The sequence below is a fragment of the Adiantum capillus-veneris genome, chromosome 6 (genome assembly GCF_014529385.1).
Source record: "Adiantum capillus-veneris isolate H3 chromosome 6, ASM1452938v2, whole genome shotgun sequence".
Taxonomy (NCBI): domain Eukaryota; kingdom Viridiplantae; phylum Streptophyta; class Polypodiopsida; order Polypodiales; family Pteridaceae; genus Adiantum; species Adiantum capillus-veneris.
In genome coordinates this window covers 103,207,669-103,228,134 of record NC_140936.1, presented here as the reverse complement: position 1 = coordinate 103,228,134, position 20,466 = coordinate 103,207,669, and the positions used below count along the sequence as shown (strand labels likewise).

General features: G+C 44.5%; 1 protein-coding gene and 1 pseudogene across 1 annotated transcript; one reads left to right on the top strand and one right to left on the bottom strand.

Moving 5' to 3' along the window:
• Window positions 1-3,218: 3,218 nt before the first annotated feature.
• LOC147456004 (uncharacterized) lies at window positions 3,219-3,461 on the top strand. The gene has a single exon (XM_086515376.1). It carries the CDS (start codon window positions 3,219-3,221, stop codon window positions 3,459-3,461), a length of 243 nt encoding a protein of 80 aa, XP_086371502.1.
• Window positions 3,462-5,263: 1,802 nt separating this feature from the next.
• Window positions 5,264-20,197, bottom strand: LOC147456003 (uncharacterized; annotated as a pseudogene).
• Between the last annotated feature and the right edge of the window lie 269 nt (window positions 20,198-20,466).

Here is a 20,466-nt window from a genome sequence, read left to right as displayed (position 1 = left end):
TGCTCTCCATGTACACCTCCTTGAAGCTCCTTGGCAAACCCAGAAGACGATCCACCATAGATCCTAACACTTGAACCGCCACAACACGTCTGTCAATGTTGCTTCGAATCTGTGCCTCCAATCTGAGCGTCATATTGATGACGTGATCTTTATTGCAAAGAGAACAACACATTGGCCTTCAACCTTCTTCACCTTCGGCGAGTCACAAACTAAGCACTGGGAATGCAAGAGAGATCTATTGAAGTTCACAAAGCGCAAAGTCCCCACAACCTACAAAAAAAACAAACGAGTAAAGACCACTAAAGATGTCTTCATCCGGTTGAGTGCAAACCATGCAAAGTCACCTCTCTATTGTAGCCGAGAGTCTCACACTGTATATGAAATGCTATGGTCAATTCTTCCTTCAAACGTGATCCTCGCATGGGGGCCAAAGTTGTGACATCCAGAACAGACAATGTGCGCACCTTGCCAACAAAGAGGCCAATATTCCTAGCCACAAACATAACAATGTCCTCCCTAGCCATCCGGGCCATGACCCGATCGTAGTCTTGCTTTCGAGAGTTGACAAAGCTCACCTACATATGACAAAAGGTTTGTCAATATCGAAAGAAAGAAACGTTGAAGACAATGCTTCTAATATGTACAACTGCTTTGTCGTATGGGGTCGGGCCATCAGCAACAACCAAATCCCCAAATGTACTACCAATGCTTTGATGGAAATTATGACTTTGCAAGACAACAAACGCCAGTGTTGCTAAGGGCGGACGTGGGCTAGTAGTCTCTGAAATTGCAGCGTCAGCAAGAAATGTGCTTATCTTGGTCTTAGGATAGAAAGCTAAAGTAACGGGGAATGGGTCACAAGGTCTAATGGTTGTCGACGCATCGACATGCAAGGAGAACAAATCTTACTCAGCATCATTATGGTTTTTAGCCCTCACAAGAGGAAAGTCAAGCCTGACGAACAAGCCGATCTTGAGCTCCCTGGTGTAGGTCTCAATGAAGGGATCCACAACGACGACCGTGATCGTGTCGATGCACTCGGCATCGACGATGTTGAACTTGAAGTAATGTGCATTTTTCTTTTGCCTAGACGAGATGGAACGGTATGTGCCATACCAATTCAAGATTTTCCCCTCTATGGAAATAGGTTTACTATCCTCATCTATATCCCTGATCATGAATAGTGGCAAGGTTTCCTTGACTAACAAGCTTTTCCCTTTGTCTAGTAGCTTGCCACTGTCCAAGACATTCTGAGCAGCTAAAGATTTGCCAACTTCAGAAAAGGAGGCTGCAGCTTTCCCTAATTCACGAGATGGGCAAGGAAGTTGTTGTTGAGATGAAGACGGAGCTTGTGCGCTCTCCTCTCCTAGTGGAGAGTATCCTTTGCCTGCAAAAAAAAGCAGAGCACCATCTTAACGCAACTCGACACTAAATAATGCACTATAGCAAAGAACACCGTAGACACGTTAAGGCTGTTCCACAAAGAATGATTGTGCACATCGGCCATACCTGCACTGCCAACGAGATCGGTAGAAGGGCTTCCTTGAAGCAACGCACGCCTACACCTCTTCCCACTTGCGATTTCCGCAAAGGCCGGATCTGGCGGCGACTCGGCAGAGCTTGACACCACCCGCTGCGATGAACGTTTGCCTACAGGACATGGAGGAGACTCAACGAACCTACGCAGCTCTGCAAGAGGAAAAGAAAATCAAGAATCCAATTAACCATAGCATTGACTAGTTGAGGAATGCAAAGAGAGCGTAAAAAACATCCTACAAGCAGCACACTCGCAAAAGCAAAGGAAGAACGAGGCGCGGAAACGAACTTATTAAAAGGATGCGAACAACCTTGCACGGAATATGATTTCTTTTTGGGTGAGCAAGCAAACAAGCTATTTAATCTTGGAAAATGTCACGTTTCAAATCCCTCGCCAGGTTGCATACACAAGAAGATTTAGAAATTTTCTCATCCAGGAAAACAGAGTCTCTCAATGTTTTTCATACAATGCATAACATCATGAGCCTCTGCTCGAGAGACAACGTATATGGAGGCCTCCGAGCCAGGAAGCAACATTGCAAGTTACTCAAGCGAGCATGAACATAAAGAGCGTCAGGTGGAGCATCTTGATTCACTCCCCTCAGGTGAGCGAGAAATGCGAGCATGTGTAGACATGCATAAGTCAAAAGCTAATGAAGGACTGATGCCCGAGCCTGGCCTTGCTAAGGCTTGTGAGCTGTTGCATGTAGAGACAGCTCGGAAAAGGTATAACCAGAGGATAAGAAGAGTGGGCCTGTGGGATACGAGACAGCCGTTGCGTGTGCATGATGCTACTGCTAAGCCCCTTGCCGCGAATCATACCTAGCCAGGTATAAGGTGCCCCCCTCACAGAAGCTCATGATGTTGAGGTAAGTCACGCTGTGAGAATTCTCGTGCTTCTTGTGATACGCTACACATGACATGTATGGTATGGCAACAAGGAGTTAGGTGTGTGAATGATTATGGCCTTGCAATGGTCTCCATGCTGACAAGGAGTCTACATTGCTTGCACCCATCCCATCCCAACAGAAATACGCAAAGTATGAAGGCCATCCTTTACCGTCCGAGCCCCATTACTCAAGTTAATCAATGCTCACATATCCCAGTTTGAAGCGTAGATTTCCCAGTTTCAATTTAATTCAACCTTTGATTTCCAAGGTCAAAATTTGGGCAATATAGTTCTAAACACCTTATTTTGGACATTGATTCTGATTATCTATTTGAATGGACCCTAAAAAACAAGATCTAGCAATGTTTTAGACGTAAGACACACACACACACTATCTCACTCTCACTCTCTTACTCACTGTGACACACAATGACAATGTCGGAGCGTGCTGTCCTGGAACAGGATGCATCGGTGGCATTTGCTGATCCATGCAATACTTACAGAACACATGATATGTTCTCAATTTTCAGTAGCTTCAGATCAAGCAGGGAGGAGAAAGCAAAGCAATCGCTAGCAAGAAGCAGGGTTCTAGTTTTGGAACTGCAACATCCATGTGTGTGTCATGCAAAAGGTCTGCACATGGAAACGATGACTGATCCTTTAGTCGAGGAGTTGACGCGGCTGAGTAGTGGGAGGAAAAGTCGATGTACATGTGACAAGTTCACTCCTCATGCTACTCACAACTTTACTTGCCGATGTCCCCTATAGTGTAATTGCACCGCCCTTGCGTAGAATGATGGTTATAAATGCCACCGGGTTCGAATTCATCGTCAATGTCAAGCTTCAGGCTCCCGAATCCGATGTTGATTCTGAGATTGAATGTGTAATTGCAGTGGTAGATGAGCTGGGCATCATTGTTGAAATGGCGGGAACAATAATGCAACGTGTCTTGCCAGTTGTCGTTGCCAGCCGCCACTTGGTCATTGTCGAAGCGCTGGAAATCCTGATGTCCCTTGCTGCCGTAGTAAAGGACTAAAGGAACTTCACATAATCTCGAAACAATTTTAGTGGGCATGACAAAGAGCAGCAACAGATGCTGTGCCAGATGATTATTAGTCCAGCTCTCTCTCTCTCTCGCTCGCTCGTTGCAAGATTCCATATAACCAAGAGCCGGCCAAGACTGAGATTGACAGTATACTGCAGGGCTTAGGGAACAAGGGTAGCAGACTACTTTTATTAATGACAACTATAGGCAAGTAATATATTTTGGTCTATTGAGGACTTGAAACTCGCAGTGCAGCTAAGGCCGAGAAATAGGCTCATCATGTCATGCTCAGTTGCCTCATCAGGTGCACCAAGCCGAAAGAAAGCAGGACCAGCAAGAACACCAACGCAAGAAACATTTTGAGTGCATCGCTCGAAGCGAAAAGAAACCAAGACCGACAGTCAAAATCAACACCAGCATAGCACAAGTAAATCAACAATTATCGGCATACATAAGCGTACACGAAACCGCTGAGCAGGCAGGGAAACAAACCTCCAGAGAAGTCCATGCTCTCACCACCGCTAGGCGAGGCATTGCTTGCACTCCCTTCACCACTACCAGCAATACCAGCATCCGATGCCATGATAATAGAGGATCCGGCTACTTTAAGCAAAACACACAAACCCTCAAACCAATCCGCAGCAGATGCTCGGAAAATTTCAACTCCTCACAACCAACAGCAAACTCTTCAATAGAATTTGGCAAAAGAAAACGTTTGTTCACATATGGTGACTCAAGTGAACTTAAATTTGGAATTCCAGCATATCAGCACATAGAAATTGTATAGCAAAGAGATAATTTTCCACCAAATAGTGATAGCTCAAGGCTTAAGCATCGAAGCAAAGATCGGCACTTCCTGGCATATTTACAAAAGCAGGACAGACAGAATCTTCCAGTAGATAGATACATCAAAAGCTGAAGCAATAAAAAAAACTTGAGACTTGCGGCTACATGTACAAAAGACTTGCTGGCATATTTAGAAAAGACTTCCTGGTATACTTACAGAAGCAGGACAGAGAGAATCTTCCACTAGATAGATAGCTCAAAAGCTCAAACAGTAAAAGAAACTTGAGAATTTCTGCTACATGTACAAAAGCACGACACATCATAATGACGATCGGCTTAGACAAGGGCTTCTGATGACACTGCGTTTTTCTGATCTTTTATACAAGCTACAATGAGCATCTAGATTAATATATTCTAAGCATTGCATCCCAACACGTGCTCTCAAGAACAGAGAATGAAGACGAACACCATTCAGCACCTGAGGCCACACTTGCTGACGCTATTCAATGCAGTCGCCCCTAAAATCACACGAATCAACAACCTCGAAAAGCATCCAGACAGCGCCCGTCTTCAGTATTGAACAAACAGCACTGCCGTGTGAAAGACCTGCACCACTGCACACGTCCTCTGGCAGGAGCATCACGAAAACACATGTACCTGCTGCGCGCCACCTTCATGAAAGGACGAGACCTCCTACATGCGTCGCCTTCTGTGCTAGGAGCGGGGCAAAAACCGACGGGACCTGCCAGGCCATAGCAGGAAAACACATTCCAGGTTGTCTCAAACAACCTTTAGTGAACCTAGGGCCATGTGGCATTCATCCAGTAAATATATCGAACGGCCAAAAAATTGCAACAACTTTGCAGCCCAAACCCTATGGCCTTCCGCATGCCAACAAACACCTAGAAATGCAACCCCAAGTACTACTCTCTCCGTATAGCCACTCTCTTTGTGTAACCAGAGAGGCAATGGAGTTGGCTACTCGGTTTAAGGAGCCACATATTGCATTAGCACCGTCCCGAGTGGCTTGGTTTCTCGCCTCCTCGATTTCCAACAATCTCTTTCCCCTTCAAATTTGTGTCTTCACGTGCATCCTTCCGGTCCTCTGAACTTTGCAGCACCATCGTCAAGTTCTTTGTCGAGTCCACGAGCTCCTTGATGTTGTTGCCATTCACCCCGCGACTGCCGCTTTCGCTTGATCCCTCCTGAGCTTCCTTCTGTTGATGCGTCGATGAACCCACAAGTATCGTTTGCGGCAAGAGGCGGTCTTTGCTCCTCACCTATGCTGTCACCGTCGGTAGGCATGGTGTGGTTGTCTTCTTCGTGGCCTACTGTGCGCTCCTTGCCGCACTGTCGAAGCAAAGGACTTGCTGATACACCGTGTGCGAGCCACAAATGGCTCCAAGCACACAACAAGCCTAAACTAGCAATCTCAAGAGAGCAAAGGGTGTGTCACTCACCGCTCTACGCTCGCCTTCGTAGTGGATTCCTCGCCGCGATGAAGAAGAAGCTGCAGTCGTGCCGCACTCAACCGCCTCGCCGCCGTCGTGCCACCGCAACGCTCAATCGCACACACACTCTCACTCTCTCTCTCTCTCTCTCTCTCTCTCTCTCTCTCTCTCTCTCTCTCTCTCTCTCTCTCTCTCTCTCACGCACACACACACAAGGAGATGGTGAAGGAGAAGGTGGAGATGGAGCAAGAGCAGCTTCTATTGCACAATGAGAGAATGAATCAATTTTAGGTTTAATTGGATTTTATGTGAGCTCACCCCATTCACACTTGGGCGCCCATGCTTATCCAACTAACCCTAGCATGTTCGTGTTAGAGTGCGCCTCTCATAGGCGATCACTCTTCCTTTCCCTATTGGACCGACAAGCCCGGTGGCTGACTCTACTTAAATAAATAATACGGTTACGGTGTCCGTCGTAGGCAATAGGGTGTCCGTGAGCCACGAGGGTTAACATTGCCCCCCTTCCTAATGTAGACTCCGTCCTCAGAATCTATTGAGTTGAAGCTTGGTATGTCCATGTTGTAGAGCATCTAGATTTGAATCTGCAAGGCAAAGTCACTATTTTAGCAAGCGGAATTATATTGCCATAAATCATGAGGGGAATGTAAAGTACATGTGGAAATGACTAAATGCAAGATTTATGAAATGTTAGACTGCCATTAAGGACAAATAAATTGCACTTTGAGTAAATTAATTAATCAAGAGTTTTGAGCTTATGGGTGAGTCTATCAATTAGTTAGCTATGACTAAGGTTAAAACAACTACTCTAGTACTAGCTAAGCTAAGAAGATTATCTAAATGCAAGATTCCCTAATTATGCTTTTCAACTTTGATTAGCCAATTGTTCTCACAACTGCAAACAAAAGCTTGAAATGTTAACTGTAAGCTCAATGGAAGTCTTTTAATTTTTCTTTATTTTTTTATTTTTCTTTTTTACTTTGGGTCACAAGCATGTGACGTGTGTGCTTATTTTGTATGTCCGGGGATTTTTGCTTCTTAAGGAAAAGCGCCCACACTGGGAACCTCTAGGGCTCTAGTACCATAGACAATACATGTGAGTGAAGTACCAATTCAAGCCAAGATTTCTCTTCCAGCATAAGATTTTTCATTTGTGGCACTTATGTTTTTTTTTTTTTTTTTTGCTTCCATTTCCTTGGTATTCGCACTTGTGTTTTTTGTTGTTTAAGTGAGCAAGCCTTTCTCTGCCTAAAACATTCCTAAGGTCTCAAATACTCGGATAATTTTATTAGCTAGGCCTAGTGGTCAAGTAAATGAGTTAACCTAAAGTCACGGTCTCCTAATCTCCAGGCTCATCCATAAGATTAAACTGGAGTTCAATCAACTTAAGCAAAGACAAATTTATACATCTATAATGTCAGATAACAATCATAACTATTGCACTCAAACAAAGCATGAAAAATCATTATTAGCAATTACACATATTTACCAACATGAATCATGGAAAGTAGTACACCTGGAGGTATGGAGTGGCTCATTTCATTGAAGCAGATGTCCTCAGCCATGTGGATGGAGATCCATATAAGTCCTACCTAACACATCCAAAAACAGGCACTATACCTCTAGGAGGCATGTCAGTGTGAAAAATTAAAACTCCTAAAAAGCAAACTCAAAACACAATCTAGACCCCTAACCTACCTATCTGTCACCCCTTTTAGAATCAAGAAAAGAGGATATTATATAAACCGGGTGGCCACCCTAAGGCTAGGCCTCTATCCTCATCATCTAGATAAATAAAATCGTTGTCCGTGAGGCCATAGTCTTCCTCGGTCTCTATTAGTTCCTCTTCATCATCCTCTTGTGCAAGCATGCTAATCAAGAACCTCGTGATGCGTGGATACTCATCTTGTGCAAAAGAATAAGCATGTGCCACTGGAGACACATTCGCTACTGGGTAGGGATCACTAGTTAGCCATAGACGTATCAGCCATTCTAACTCCTCAAAATTCCTCTCACATGCAAGGCTCTCTATCAGATCCCATTCGCAAGAAAGTGTAGGGTAGCATACGTAGAACACTTGAGGAAAAGACAAAGGGTACCTTTCATCAAAAATAGAAGTGCATGCCTCTGGTGAAGTAGCCATTTCTGACAATACAGATAGATTTGGTTAGGCCTTTAAAACATAAGAGTTGTTTTTTTGTGTTGCTCGAATTGACACGGTGAATTTGGACTTATATGTAAGATCTGATAGGGTGCTCTCTCGTTGCTAGTCGCTCTTGCTCTTTACTATTTTTGTTTTTTGTGAGTATAAGGCTATATATATACATTCCCTAAGATTGGAATTGAGAGGTCAGGGAGGAAGGTTGAGAGGGGAGCGAGTGAATGATTGATGTTAGCAAACACTCCCCCCTTTCTTGGGTAGATCATACCTTTTGGAATGAGGTCGTCACCTTTTGAAACCAATTGTTCCAAGTTGTTATGGGTGAAGGCTTTAACCAATAGTTTTCGACCGCCCTATGCATTTCATCTAGTTGCAAGGGTGGTAAGGTACTCTCCCATGATTTTATTTGCAACATTGTTGTAGGTGGTGAACTTACCCCGGGAGGTGCAAACTCTTTCGTGCTTGTATGGATATGTACAGTGGTAGGTGGAGGTTGTGTCGAAGCTTCTATTTGACTACATGAAGAGCAAGAAGCTTCATTTGATTTCCCTGTACCTGAGCTAGGTGGAACAAATCGTTCTTTCTTTGGTACCCAAACTAGCTCTAGAGCGGGTGTGTAACATTCCATGATTTTTTCCTTTCCGCGATTTTCAATTTGTTTTGGAGCCACAGGATTGGGTTTACATGGGCCAGGTGACAGGTAAGAGTACACTTTACGTTTGGGCACCCAAATTTGGTCATTTCCTTCATAGTATCCTTGGGCTTCCAATAGTCGTTTAGGAATCCAACGCAACGTTTCTTTACATTTCTTGGAGTGAGTGGGACGGTTCTTACGAGGTTTCCGTTTTTTTGCATCAACCATGCTCACTACAGAAGCTTTAGGGACCCACTTGTATGTTTTCTCTGTTATATTAGGATGGTTCTTGTGTGTCTCAAGCTTTCTTTCAACTACATCAGTTGAAGCTCTAGAGAGTTGGGCTATGGGGACGTATGGTTCAACCTCCTGGACATGCAATGTCTTGGGTTTTATTTCCTTAGGCAATATCTCAGGGACTATGGCTTGAGTGGTAGGGCTAAGAGTTGTTTTTTGCGTTGTAACACCCCCAGTCCCCCAATCAATAGTGCATTTGGTGGCTATCATCCACGTGCGGCCTAGGTTTATATTACCCTCCATAGTTCCAGTAGGCATGACCAAAAAGTCTTGAGCTACAATTCCATTGTCATAACTGACAGAAGTGTGCCAGATTCCAAAAACCGTAGTTTTTTTCTTGTTGACATCCTTGACTTGGATAATACTCTCAGATAGAGGTGGCTTCCCTAACTGACACCACACCCCATAGGATAGCAGATTATATTTAGCACCCGTGTCCAATAAGGCGTTATATAGCACTTTTCCATAGGCACTATTTAACTCAATAGGGTATCGTAGAGGTGTGTCAGAGTCCAACCCATCCTCTTCGATTTCCACGTGGAATGCATTTGTGACTCCAAGGTTAGCCTCTCGTTTTTGTCTTATACGTTGTTGTCGCTCCTTAGCCTCAGCTTGAGCTTGTATCTTGTTTAACTCGGTTTGTGCTTTGGCGGCCTTCTTTTGATGAATGGCCCGTAGTTCTTCTTGGCTTAAAGGATCATAATATCTTTTGAATTTACTCCCATTGAGGAATCCAATGGTTTCAACTCCATCAAGAGTTTCCACACGAAGGGTACCTTGTGGGGTAATTTCACATACTCTATATGGTCCTTTACCAACATATTTCAACTTTTTCTTCTCTTTACGTACTCCATACAGAAGGACTTTATCACCAACTTTGATGTCCTTATCCTTCACATGGCGATCAAACCACTTCTTTCTCCTATCCTTTTCCACAAGAGCATTTTGCACAGCCAACTGTCTCTCTTCGTCTAGTTTTTCTAAGATATACAAACGCTCGGTTAAGGGGTTACCATTCCATCCTTCGTGTGAAGCTACCCTAAGACTAGGAATGACAAACTCCCAAGGCATAACCGCTTCTTGTCCGTATACCATTTTGAATGGCGTACAATTAATAGCCACTTTATAAACAGTACGATAAGCCCATAGAGCAGATGTCAACTTCAAATCCCAATCAGTGCGATGAGCTTCTACCGTCTTGGTTAAAATAGAGATTAGAGTCTTGTTGGTGCTCTAGGCTTGTCCATTAGCTTGCGGGTAATAAGGTGTAGACTTATGGTGGGATATCATAACGGTCGTGGTAAGCTCTCTTATTACCTCATTTATAAAATGGGTACCATTATCACTAACAATTTCAAAAGGGCAACCAAATCTTGTGATAATGTTCTCAAAAAGAAACTTAGCTGTTGTCCTCGCGTCAGCTTTTTGTGAAGCCTTAGCTTCAGCCCACTTTGTTACATAGTTCGTAGCAACTAGAATATATCGAGATTGAGTGTTGCGAGCTGCGGGACTAATTGGACCTACAAATTCTAAGGCCCATTTTTCAAATGGTTGGGTTACTTTAATAGGATGTAAGGGCATTCTGTCTTTGCGCTATGTGGTCTTGTAACGTTGGCACTCATCACACCCTTTTGTAAAAAGTGATGCATCCTTAAATAAAGTTGGCCACCAATAGCCTGATTGCAACACCTTTCTAGCAGTCAGGTCTCCTGAAAAATGTCCTCCTGCTATGCCCATATGTGCTTCTTGCAAGATATACAAATATTCATCCTCGCGGGCACAACGCCTAAGAATATTGTCCTTGCCTAGTCTATACAGAGTTCCGGCAATCAAACAATAGGGTTCACATTCTTTTACTAGCCTTCGAGCGATATCCTTACGAAGCTCCTTGGGTGGAAAACCATTAACTAAAAAGTTAACAATGTTCTCACTCCATTCAGGCATAGTCTCAACTATGAATAGGGAAGAATCGGGTAATTCATCATCAACTCCTGTAGGGGCTTCACCATTGGGTATGCGAGACAAATGATCAACCATGACGTGCCTTTTACCGGGTCTCACTACAATCGTGAAATCAAACTCCAGAAGAATTAACAACCATCGTGTGATTCTTCCTGTGGAGCATGTCTTGTTTACCAGATACAGCAACGCTTGATGATCCACATAAAATACAAACTTGTTTGCCAGAAGGTAGTAGCGAAATTTCTTTACTGCATAAACCATTGCTAAACCTTCTCGCTCTGTAGTGGTGTAGTTCCTTTCAGCATCGTTCAATTGACGGCTTGCAAAGCTAATGGGATAGTCCAATTTATGTTCTCCTGGTTGAGTGAGAACACACCCAATAGCAAAGTTTGATGCATCAATATGCACATGGAAAATGACATCCCAGTTAGGTGTCCTTAAAATCGGAGCACTTGCTAGTGTTTTCTTCAATTGTTCATAGGCCTGGTCACACTCTTCAGTCCATTTAAATTCAATGAGAAGCTTGTACAAAGGACGTGCTATCTCAACAAAAAATAAAATAAACCGTCGATAATAACCCACGTGTCCCATGAACCTTTGAACTCCCTTGTAATTGGTTGGTGGTGGTAACTCTAGAATCACTTTAATTTTGCTCTCATCGGTTGAGATACCATTCTTAGATACTATATGCCCTAAAATAACTCCATGCTTGACCCAAAATTTGCATTTGAACGGGTTCAATGAGATACGATATAACCTACACTTTTCAAACACCTTCCGCAAACATGATAGATGTTCTTTCCAAGAAGAGTAAACACAAAGGTCGTCTAAGAAAGCTTCACAAAACTCTCTCAAATATTCTCTAAAAGCAATGTTTGTTAATCGTTGGAATGTAGCAGGGGCATTTGTTAAGCCAAAAGCCATCACACGAAATGCAAACACGCCAAATTCTGTGATGAAGGCAGTTTTAGCTTGGTCCTCTAGCGCTATCGTGATTTGGTTGTAGCCTGAGTACCCATCTAGAAAGCTATAAGATTCCTTGCCTGCAACTATTTCGAGTACATGTTCGGAATATGGTAGGGGGTAATGGTCTCTTCTAGTAGCTGCATTAACTTTTTTGAGGTCCACGCACACCCTGAGTTTCCCATTCTTTTTTGGCACGATAACTATTGGAGACACCCATTCTGAGTGTTCAATAGGATATATGAACCCACATTTGATAAGCTTTTCTAGTTCTTCTTGAATGATCTTTGCGTACTTAGGATTCATTGGGTAGGGTCTTTGTTGTACGGGCTTCGCAGTGCTAATCATAGGGATTGTATGTTGGACCACAGAAGGTGGAACACCTTTCATATCATGGTATGTCCAAGCGAATACGTCCTTGAATTCCTTGAGAAGCTCTTTGAGGACCGCCTCTTCAACTTCTGTGAGGTCTTGGGCAATAAAAACAGGTTTTGATTCTTCACCGGGGTCGGCTAATTCTATTTCTTTAACTATTGCTGGACCATCATAGATTCCATTATTCCCATCGATAGGTATTCTTTGGGCTTTTGTGTACACAACCTTTGCTTCCCCCGTAGTGTAAGATTTGAAATGTTCTGGTGCAGGATGCAAGTCTGTGGACTCTGGTTGTGCTTTGGTCTGTGCTTCCATTTCTGCTTTCTTGTGTTGTCGAGCTAACTGTTGGTTTTGACGCCTCCTTGCAGTGCGGCTCAACTTTGGCTTGTCTATGATCTCTAATTGGGCTATGTCATGGGGTCTTGGTCTACACCACATAACATTTTAGATATTCACCCCAATCGTCTACCAATTTTCGATGAGCATCACATGCTCCTATATAACTGAGCCATTCTGCTGAGGATCTCTTCTTTTTTATCCTAGCATGTACATTGGCTCGATATCGACGCCTCTTAAAGTTTTTCTTTTTCTTATTTGAGACCTGCTTTTGATTTGCATTTAGATCTGGCTCACTAAAGGAGTCCTCGTTGGTGTCCTCTTCACTCTCGGAGGAGCTATCATCGGTTGATGTGCTCGGTCCTTCCGAATGTTTTGACTCTGAACTTGCTCCACTCTCTAATTCATGAGATTCAGAATCCGTTTCACTCTGGGAGTCAGTGTCTGAGTCGTGTTGGTCAAAGTCTTCTATTGAGCTATCGGTGTCACTGTCAGATTGGTCTACAATTGCCTTGCCCTTAGAAGATGCATGTATGGCACTTATCATGTTCAGAGGTGCAATTTGTGGTACCTCTTCCCCCTCTGGTGTGACCCAAGTGGTTCCTCTATTTCCCCAGGTATCTATGGTTGCAGCTAGGTGTACCCAGTCTACGTTGTCTGATTCTGTCATACCCGGTAACACATCCATGTAAGGAGAATCTTGGCCAATGTCTGTATCCTTCTTACAAGTGTAACAATATTGTAGTGGGGCCGAGTGAACTGTGGTGTCAGAGCGATGATCTATAATGGTTTTACTCCCTAAGGGGTGTACCTTACCAGTCACCAAATCCACTCTAAGGACAAAGTCTTGGAATTGCAAATAGACATGATTTTTAGACCAATCGTGAACCATTTGTGCTTCCCTCATGAATGGTCGTCCTAAAATCATTTCATATGACATAAGGTGTTTAGAGAAATCCATTACAATGAACGTATGTCGTACCTTGTGTCCTAGAACTTTGATCTTAAGATCCTTGAGCATCCCCATAGGTTTGGCTATGGTACCATTTGCCATCTTTACCACAATGTTAGTAACACTGAGGCGGGGTTTTCCCATGGATTCCCAACAATATTTTGTAACGATGCTAACTCCCGCGCCACCATCAAGAATTCCCTTTATAGTTAATCCCTTGTTAGTGATGGGTAGGGTCGCATTAGACTCGTTGCCTTCAAAATACTGCCCTAATTCGTTAATGGGTACCTCGATCACAGACTCGTGTCCATCTAAGTCAAGTGATTGCACATGATTTTCCTCATCAATCATAATCGAGTCAGGCCTATTTGGTTGCACAAACTGCGGTAATCCCGTTCGTAGCTCTCCGTTAAGGAATGCTCGAAGTGCAAGGAATAACTCAGGATCTCCATACAGCTTTGCTATGATCGTGGTTCGGACCTCAGAAGACATGAAGTCCACTAGTTTGGCAACATTCATTGGCATTTTGCAAGGTGTAGGTCCTTGACTAGGAACTGGTGAGGATGGAATCTCATATTCCTCAATGGGATCAGGTATTCCTTCGTTAAACATCCTTTCCAACAAGAAGGGTGTATGCTCACTTTCTGATGTCCTGTCCTCACTCCCTTCTTGGATGATACTAGATATGGCTAACGGTCTATGGTTCATGTGGGGTGGATGAACTTGCGTGGGAAACACTGTGTCATGAATTTTGACATGCATGGGTTCTGGTTCTAGTTCTCCTTGAGTCTCCTCCACTAAACCTCTTAGATGTTTCACCTGCTCAATCTCGTCTACTGGGTTTGGGTACGTCCCAATCTTCTTTTTACGATTCTTCCCTTTTTGCCCCTGCGGTTTATCTTGGGGTCCTTGGATTGGATTTGGAAACACTTGTGGTGTTTTCAGAGGCTCTTTATGGTTTTCTCTTATTCGGTTTTCATTTGGTTCCATGTTACGGTTTTCTTTGTCGTTCTTTCCCTTTGTGGTATTGGTTCTAGTCTCCATTGTCTCGATTGAATCTGAATCATCCTCGAGGTCATTCATATACACGGGGTCATCTCCTGTTCCTATGTTTGTTTTGGAACTTGGCTTTGAATTTCCTGTATTTTGCGATCTCTTCCTTCGTGTCTTCTTTTTCTTTGCTTGGATAACTGACGTGGTATCTCTCTCTTCGAGGATATGGCCTGGCCCTTGAAGCATGGACCGTGTAATCACATAAGCGGGTGCGACGGGTGGTATTGGCGATGTCACACTAGCAATTTCGACCAAATTTAGGGGTGTGATTTTAGGCGCATTTGGGTTATAGGGGCATTGGGCAATCAAGTGATCTATGCCACAATGATTACATGTGAGTATTGGCATTGCAGACGTGCTCCCTTGATTCATCTGCATCTGTGCAGCATTCTTTTGCAGCCTAATAGGGCACTCCGCTGCTCGATGTGGTCCACCACACTCGTAGCATTGAAGAGGTGGCCTCCTAGCCTGGGTGTTGATATTTTGACCTCTAGATGCGAGAGCAGTAGCTTGATAAACCGGCTTGACTTGCCCCCAACAATCTTCCATGTAGTATATAGGACACTCTTCCAATGTATCAAGTGCGTAGGCAATACTAGTGTCTATTTCCTCCTCACATCCATCTGCATAAGCATTAGATGGCTCGCAACCCACTTGGTTCATAGGGGCGACTCTTGGATGCGGGGGCTGCGGCCCTAGCACCGGAGGTGGTAGTGGTGTAGCTTGTACAACATTTTGAGATCTAGGAACCATGTGTTGCGGTAGTTGCTCAACATGTGGATCAGGCATCAATACAGGAGCTCGAGGCGCATCCGTCCAGGCTACAGGTTGTCTATTTGCCATCATACGTTTGATCATTAAACAATACTTAGCTTGGTGACCATACCTACCACATGCGTTGCAAGTTCCATTAAATTTTACTCTAAACGTAGGGCACTCACTAGTGCTATGTGGACCTAAGCAAATGGAACACCATTGTTGCTCCCTTCTTGGATACATGTGACTATTTTGAGGGGGTCGATTATCCTTAAGAGACTCTTGGATTGCCTTGGTGAGGTCTGTCAAGAATGTCTCAAATACCTTTGGCTCATTGGCAATGGGCTTTGCAGTCATGGGTTCATACTCAATGGCTTCTGAGCTAGTGGATCTCGTGTCAGTAGACACCCTCATGCCTGCTATCATCAAGTTGTCCTCTAATTGGATTGCATTGGCAGTGACATCTTCCCAGGTTGTGATACCTCTAATCACTAGTCCATTATAGATTCCTTCATTCCTCAACCCTCGAATGAATCGATCAAGCAGTTGGTTATTGTTGAAGCGCTCATTTACAGGGCAGCGAGAGTTTAAGTGCTTTAGACGACTAATGAAGTCCCTTACTGACTCTCCTTCCTTACGTTCGGCCTTCTGTAGCTGAGATGCTACACCCCAAAGCACACCTTCTCGTATGTACTCCTTTAGAAACAACCTTCGAAGGGTAGGGTAGATTGTTTTCTCGTCCACCCTTAGGGTTCTATACCAATCTCCAGCCTTCCCACTTAATGTCAAGCTTAAGGCATTGCACTTATGTAGTTCGTTGCATTCCCCTAAGGAATCACATACTTGTTCAAACACTTCAATGTGTTTTCTAGCATCTTCGTCCCCATTGAATTTTTGCGTGAGTTTGGCAATTTTACTGCCTTACTTCTAGGCTCTCTATCAGATGCATGGCGCATATTTTCCGCGATAGATCGACCTATGGTTTGAGCAAACGCTGCCAAGTCACCTATGTGAGGAGGCAGGGCCGGTGGAGGTACTCTTGGAATCATATGTGGGAGAGGGACGGGTACCGGTCTTGGCATATGTGTGGATGATGCAGGATATGGAACATAACCGGGCATAGGTCCACTCGGATAAGGGCTAGGGAGCGGCACTCGAGGAGCATGAACAAGTGGTACAATTGGAGGTGTGGGGGCCATGTGTGCATAAGGGGCTAGAGGCACATACGGTCGAGGCCCCATATTAGGTACTACGACACTAGGTAGTGGCACTGCGCTAACTGTAGATGTCATCGGTACATTCTCTGTCAGGCTTATCCCTGGAGTGAGCACTGTGTTTTCCTTAATAGAGGGTTGAGCCAAGTTAGGGAAGCTAAAGTTGTCGCTCGGAGGCTCAGATTGCATAGAGACCCCAGGTGAAATGACGTAAGATGGGTCCATGGGGCTCATTAGAGGAGTCTCCATTTGTGATAGAGTAGGCTGTTGAGCCTTGCTCGTATCCAGAAATCTCATGGGGCCAGTTGAGAGTATATTTACCCCTCGGTTTTGCCTTTCTGATTGAATAATGCCATGGATAACATTACATATCATTTTCTGTTGATCTTCGAGGCTCGTGGCACTAGAGGTGGATCGTACAATCTCTATCCATCCTACATGGTAGGCGTGGCCAGAGTGTAGATCCGTCAACACCTCAGTGTGGAGGTCGTATGTCCAATGATCATTAATGAACAATCCTTCTAGAGTCGACGTGTTAACGGTTTCTTGTGAGGTAGAAGCAATGTTGCTCCCCGTGGTTTTACTTGTCAGCAACGGTACTCTAGAGGGAACTTCTGAAGGAGGTAGCTCAACAGGGCCTTCTTGGTAAGAAGTTGGCAGGATATCCACATGGACACTCTTTGGGGGTGTGGGGTCCACGTGCGATGTGAAAGGAGAGTCCACTTCCCCACCCCCTTCGTGTGCGTCATTTGCATCAGGTTCCGAGCGTGTAGCTCTACCTAATGTTTCCATGAAACGGCTAAACATACTAGTACTAGGCTGTGGAGCTTCGGGAGGTGCATGGCCTTCTCTCTCAGTGTTTTGGGTAGGGTATGCTTCCATGATTTCTGAGTCAGAGGAGGAATCACTAGCGGCTATTTTAGGGTCTTGGGTGGTGCTACCTTGTGTCCCCGCTGAGGGTCTAGAGCCTATCGTGGATGGGTAATGGGTGCCGGTATGAACAGAGGCACCCTCAATATGCTCGTGTTCTAGCACCCGCCCAGAGCGTAAGTGCATGTGCTTTTGATACCCTAAGGTGTCCAAAAGCTACTCTAGGAGGCCTTGTGACTAGTTTTTTGCGTGTTTTTTGTTTGTTTTTTTGCTAGATTTTTTAGAGCGTGTCGTGGAATGGGCCGTGTGATAGCTCAAAACGAGCGTATCGCTAGGAGGGACGCGCTGTGCTTTACAACCCACCGTTTGGTTCTATTTTGCTCCAGAAAAGCCCGAAACAGTCTTTTCCTAGCTGGGGAACTAGGCTCCAAATAGCAAGTCTAAGGGTGCAAGTGGGAAGAGAAGGGAGGAGAGTGGAGGACTTGTCCCACATGCTCTCATTCCCTCTTGAGGAGGTAGGGTATATATATAAGAGTGAGTCTATTATAAATCACAAGACTGAGGACTAAAGCTTGGGCTTGGGCTTGGGGAAATGTTCCCGATCTAACTTTTATACAAACCAACCTGTCCGTTTTTATAACTCACGTTTTTTATTTTCGAAAAATCTAACCGCCCCCTCACTCATGTTTTTATTTTTCGGATTTTTTTAAAATTTATTTATTATATATACATATTTATTTATTTATTTATTTATTTATATTTATTTTATTTTATTTTTTATTTAATTAATTTTTTTTCGTCGCGGCCGCGCCGCTGCGCGCGCGCACACACACACACTTAACCAACACCTACCTTATCTACTTACAGCTAATGGAGATACTGCCACACACACTCTAACACTGTTTACACAGTACTACAGTAGCTAACAGATCTACAAAACTAACCTTACAGAACTAACATTGAACCTTACAAAACTAACATTCCATAGCTAATACCTTAATTCTAACAATACATTGCAAAAAAATGTAACTCTTTCTTTAACAGAAAACAAAAAAGACAGTACAGTGTAACAAAAAACCTTCTCCACACAACCACACACCTTCCTTCTTCACAAAACCTTCTCCACACAACTACATACACTCATTCCCTACCTTTCCTATGATAGAAATTGCACCACAAGAAAGCGTAAAGTGCTTAACCGAGCTTAATGTAGGGCATTTCCCCGGCAGCGGCGCCAAAAATGTGCGCTCCTTGCCGCACTGTCGAAGCAAAGGACTTGCCGATACACCGTGTGCGAGCCACAAATGGCTCCAAGCACACAACAAGCCTAAACTAGCAAGCTCAAGAGAGCAAAGGGTGTGTCACTCACCGCTCTACGCTCGCCTTCGTAGTGGATTCCTCGCCGCGATGAAGAAGAAGCTGCAGTCGTGCCGCGCTCAACCGCCTCGCCGCCGTCGTGCCGCCGCAACGCTCGATCGCACACACACTCTCACACTCTCTCTCTCTCACACACGCACACACACACAAGGAGATGTTGAAGGAGAAGGTGGAGATGGAGCAAGAGCAGCTTCTATTGCACAATGAGAGAATGACTCAATTTTAGGTTTAATTGGCTTTTATGTGAGCTCACCCCATTCACACTTGGGTGCCCATGCTTAGCCAACTAACCCTAGCATGTTCGTGTTAGAATGCGCCTCTCATCGGCGATCACTCTTCCTTTCCCTATTGGACCGACAAGCCCGGTGGCTGACTCTACTTAAATAAATAATACGGTTACGGTGTCCGTCGTAGGCGATAGGGTGTCCGTGAGCCACGAGGGTTAACACCTACATGCGAAGAAGTTAAGAAATTAGGATGAAGGCAACGATGCAAAATAAAAATTGTATCGAAAATAAAAACAATGATCAATTTCCACTGGGCTAGGGTGGGCGTCTTGTCATCCTCCATAGAGTCAACCAGCAAACCCCCGATGTCGGCATTGTGGTCCCCGCCGAAAAGCATCTGCATTTTGTTGTAGAGTTTGAATGGAAAGTCTTCTACAGGCAACCCTTTTGTGCACCGCTCGATTTGACTCATTTGCGAGTAGCTAGACCACCCTGAGGAATCTTTCTCTCATAGTCATTCAGCCTATTGAATACTGAGTGTACTTTCTCTCACTTCGTTTTTCATTGTGCCTTATTACGCATGACTCCTCGTGCCTGACATGTCTCAGAAATCACTTGCCAACGGTTGCGACGAGTGCGCTCATAAACCCCTCCTTCATTTTGGCGAACCTTTACTTCTTTCTTGACCCCGACAAAGTGATGATCTCGCGGAGCCGCCAATTCGTTCGTGCAGTCGTTTGTGGCGTTTGGATCAATGAAGGGGCCGATGCTCCCTCTACCGAGGTGTTGCTATTACTAGGGATAGCGATAGGAGCCAACCTGCTGCGTGGTAGTAGGCCCTGATGGGAGGCATGCTTGATTGGTGATGGTAGAGTCGATGCGGGACGTGCAGACAACGGTAGTGACATTCTGGACCACAGAGGACGCGGTATTGACTACAAGGATGGCCTTATTGGAATTGGCCGCACCCTAGGTAAGATGATTGGTGGATTAGGGCATAGTCCAATATCTACGAAGGCTGATCGAGGAGGTGTTGCTGAAGGCTCCCAAACACATGAGCCGCCTAGGCCTCGGATTGGCAATCCAGCTTGCTCTGGCTGCAAGCTATACCTCATTATCGAGGAGTTTTGTCGAGGTGATCCCTTTTGTGGCGCCATTGGACGGATTGCCGCAGCCAGCTCTTCGATCGTCGACTCAAGTAGGGACTCCGTTGGCAGGATGGAAGAAGGCACCTCCTCACCATCATTGCTCGATTTGTTGTTGAGATCCATCGGCAAATTCTCTCGAGATGACATGGCTGTAGGCAAACGTAGAGAATCATTGTAGAAAAACAGAGGATCGTTATTGACATCATTATACAACAACCCTCCACGGCATTGTATAGACAACCATACATAACTATCTCCCATGCACCAAACGAAAAGAGTGTACACTCTCATGTGAATGGATTACAACAACCCTCCACGGCATTGTATAGACAACCATACATAACTATCTCCCATGCACCAAACGAAAAGAGTGTACACTCTCATGTGAACGGATTACAATAGTTACTTTAGTTTGA

Excerpts from the sequence above, each read along its gene's own strand:
- LOC147456004 (XM_086515376.1), top strand. The coding sequence starts at position 3,219 with ATGATGGTTATAAATGCCACCGGGTTCGAATTCATCGTCAATGTCAAG.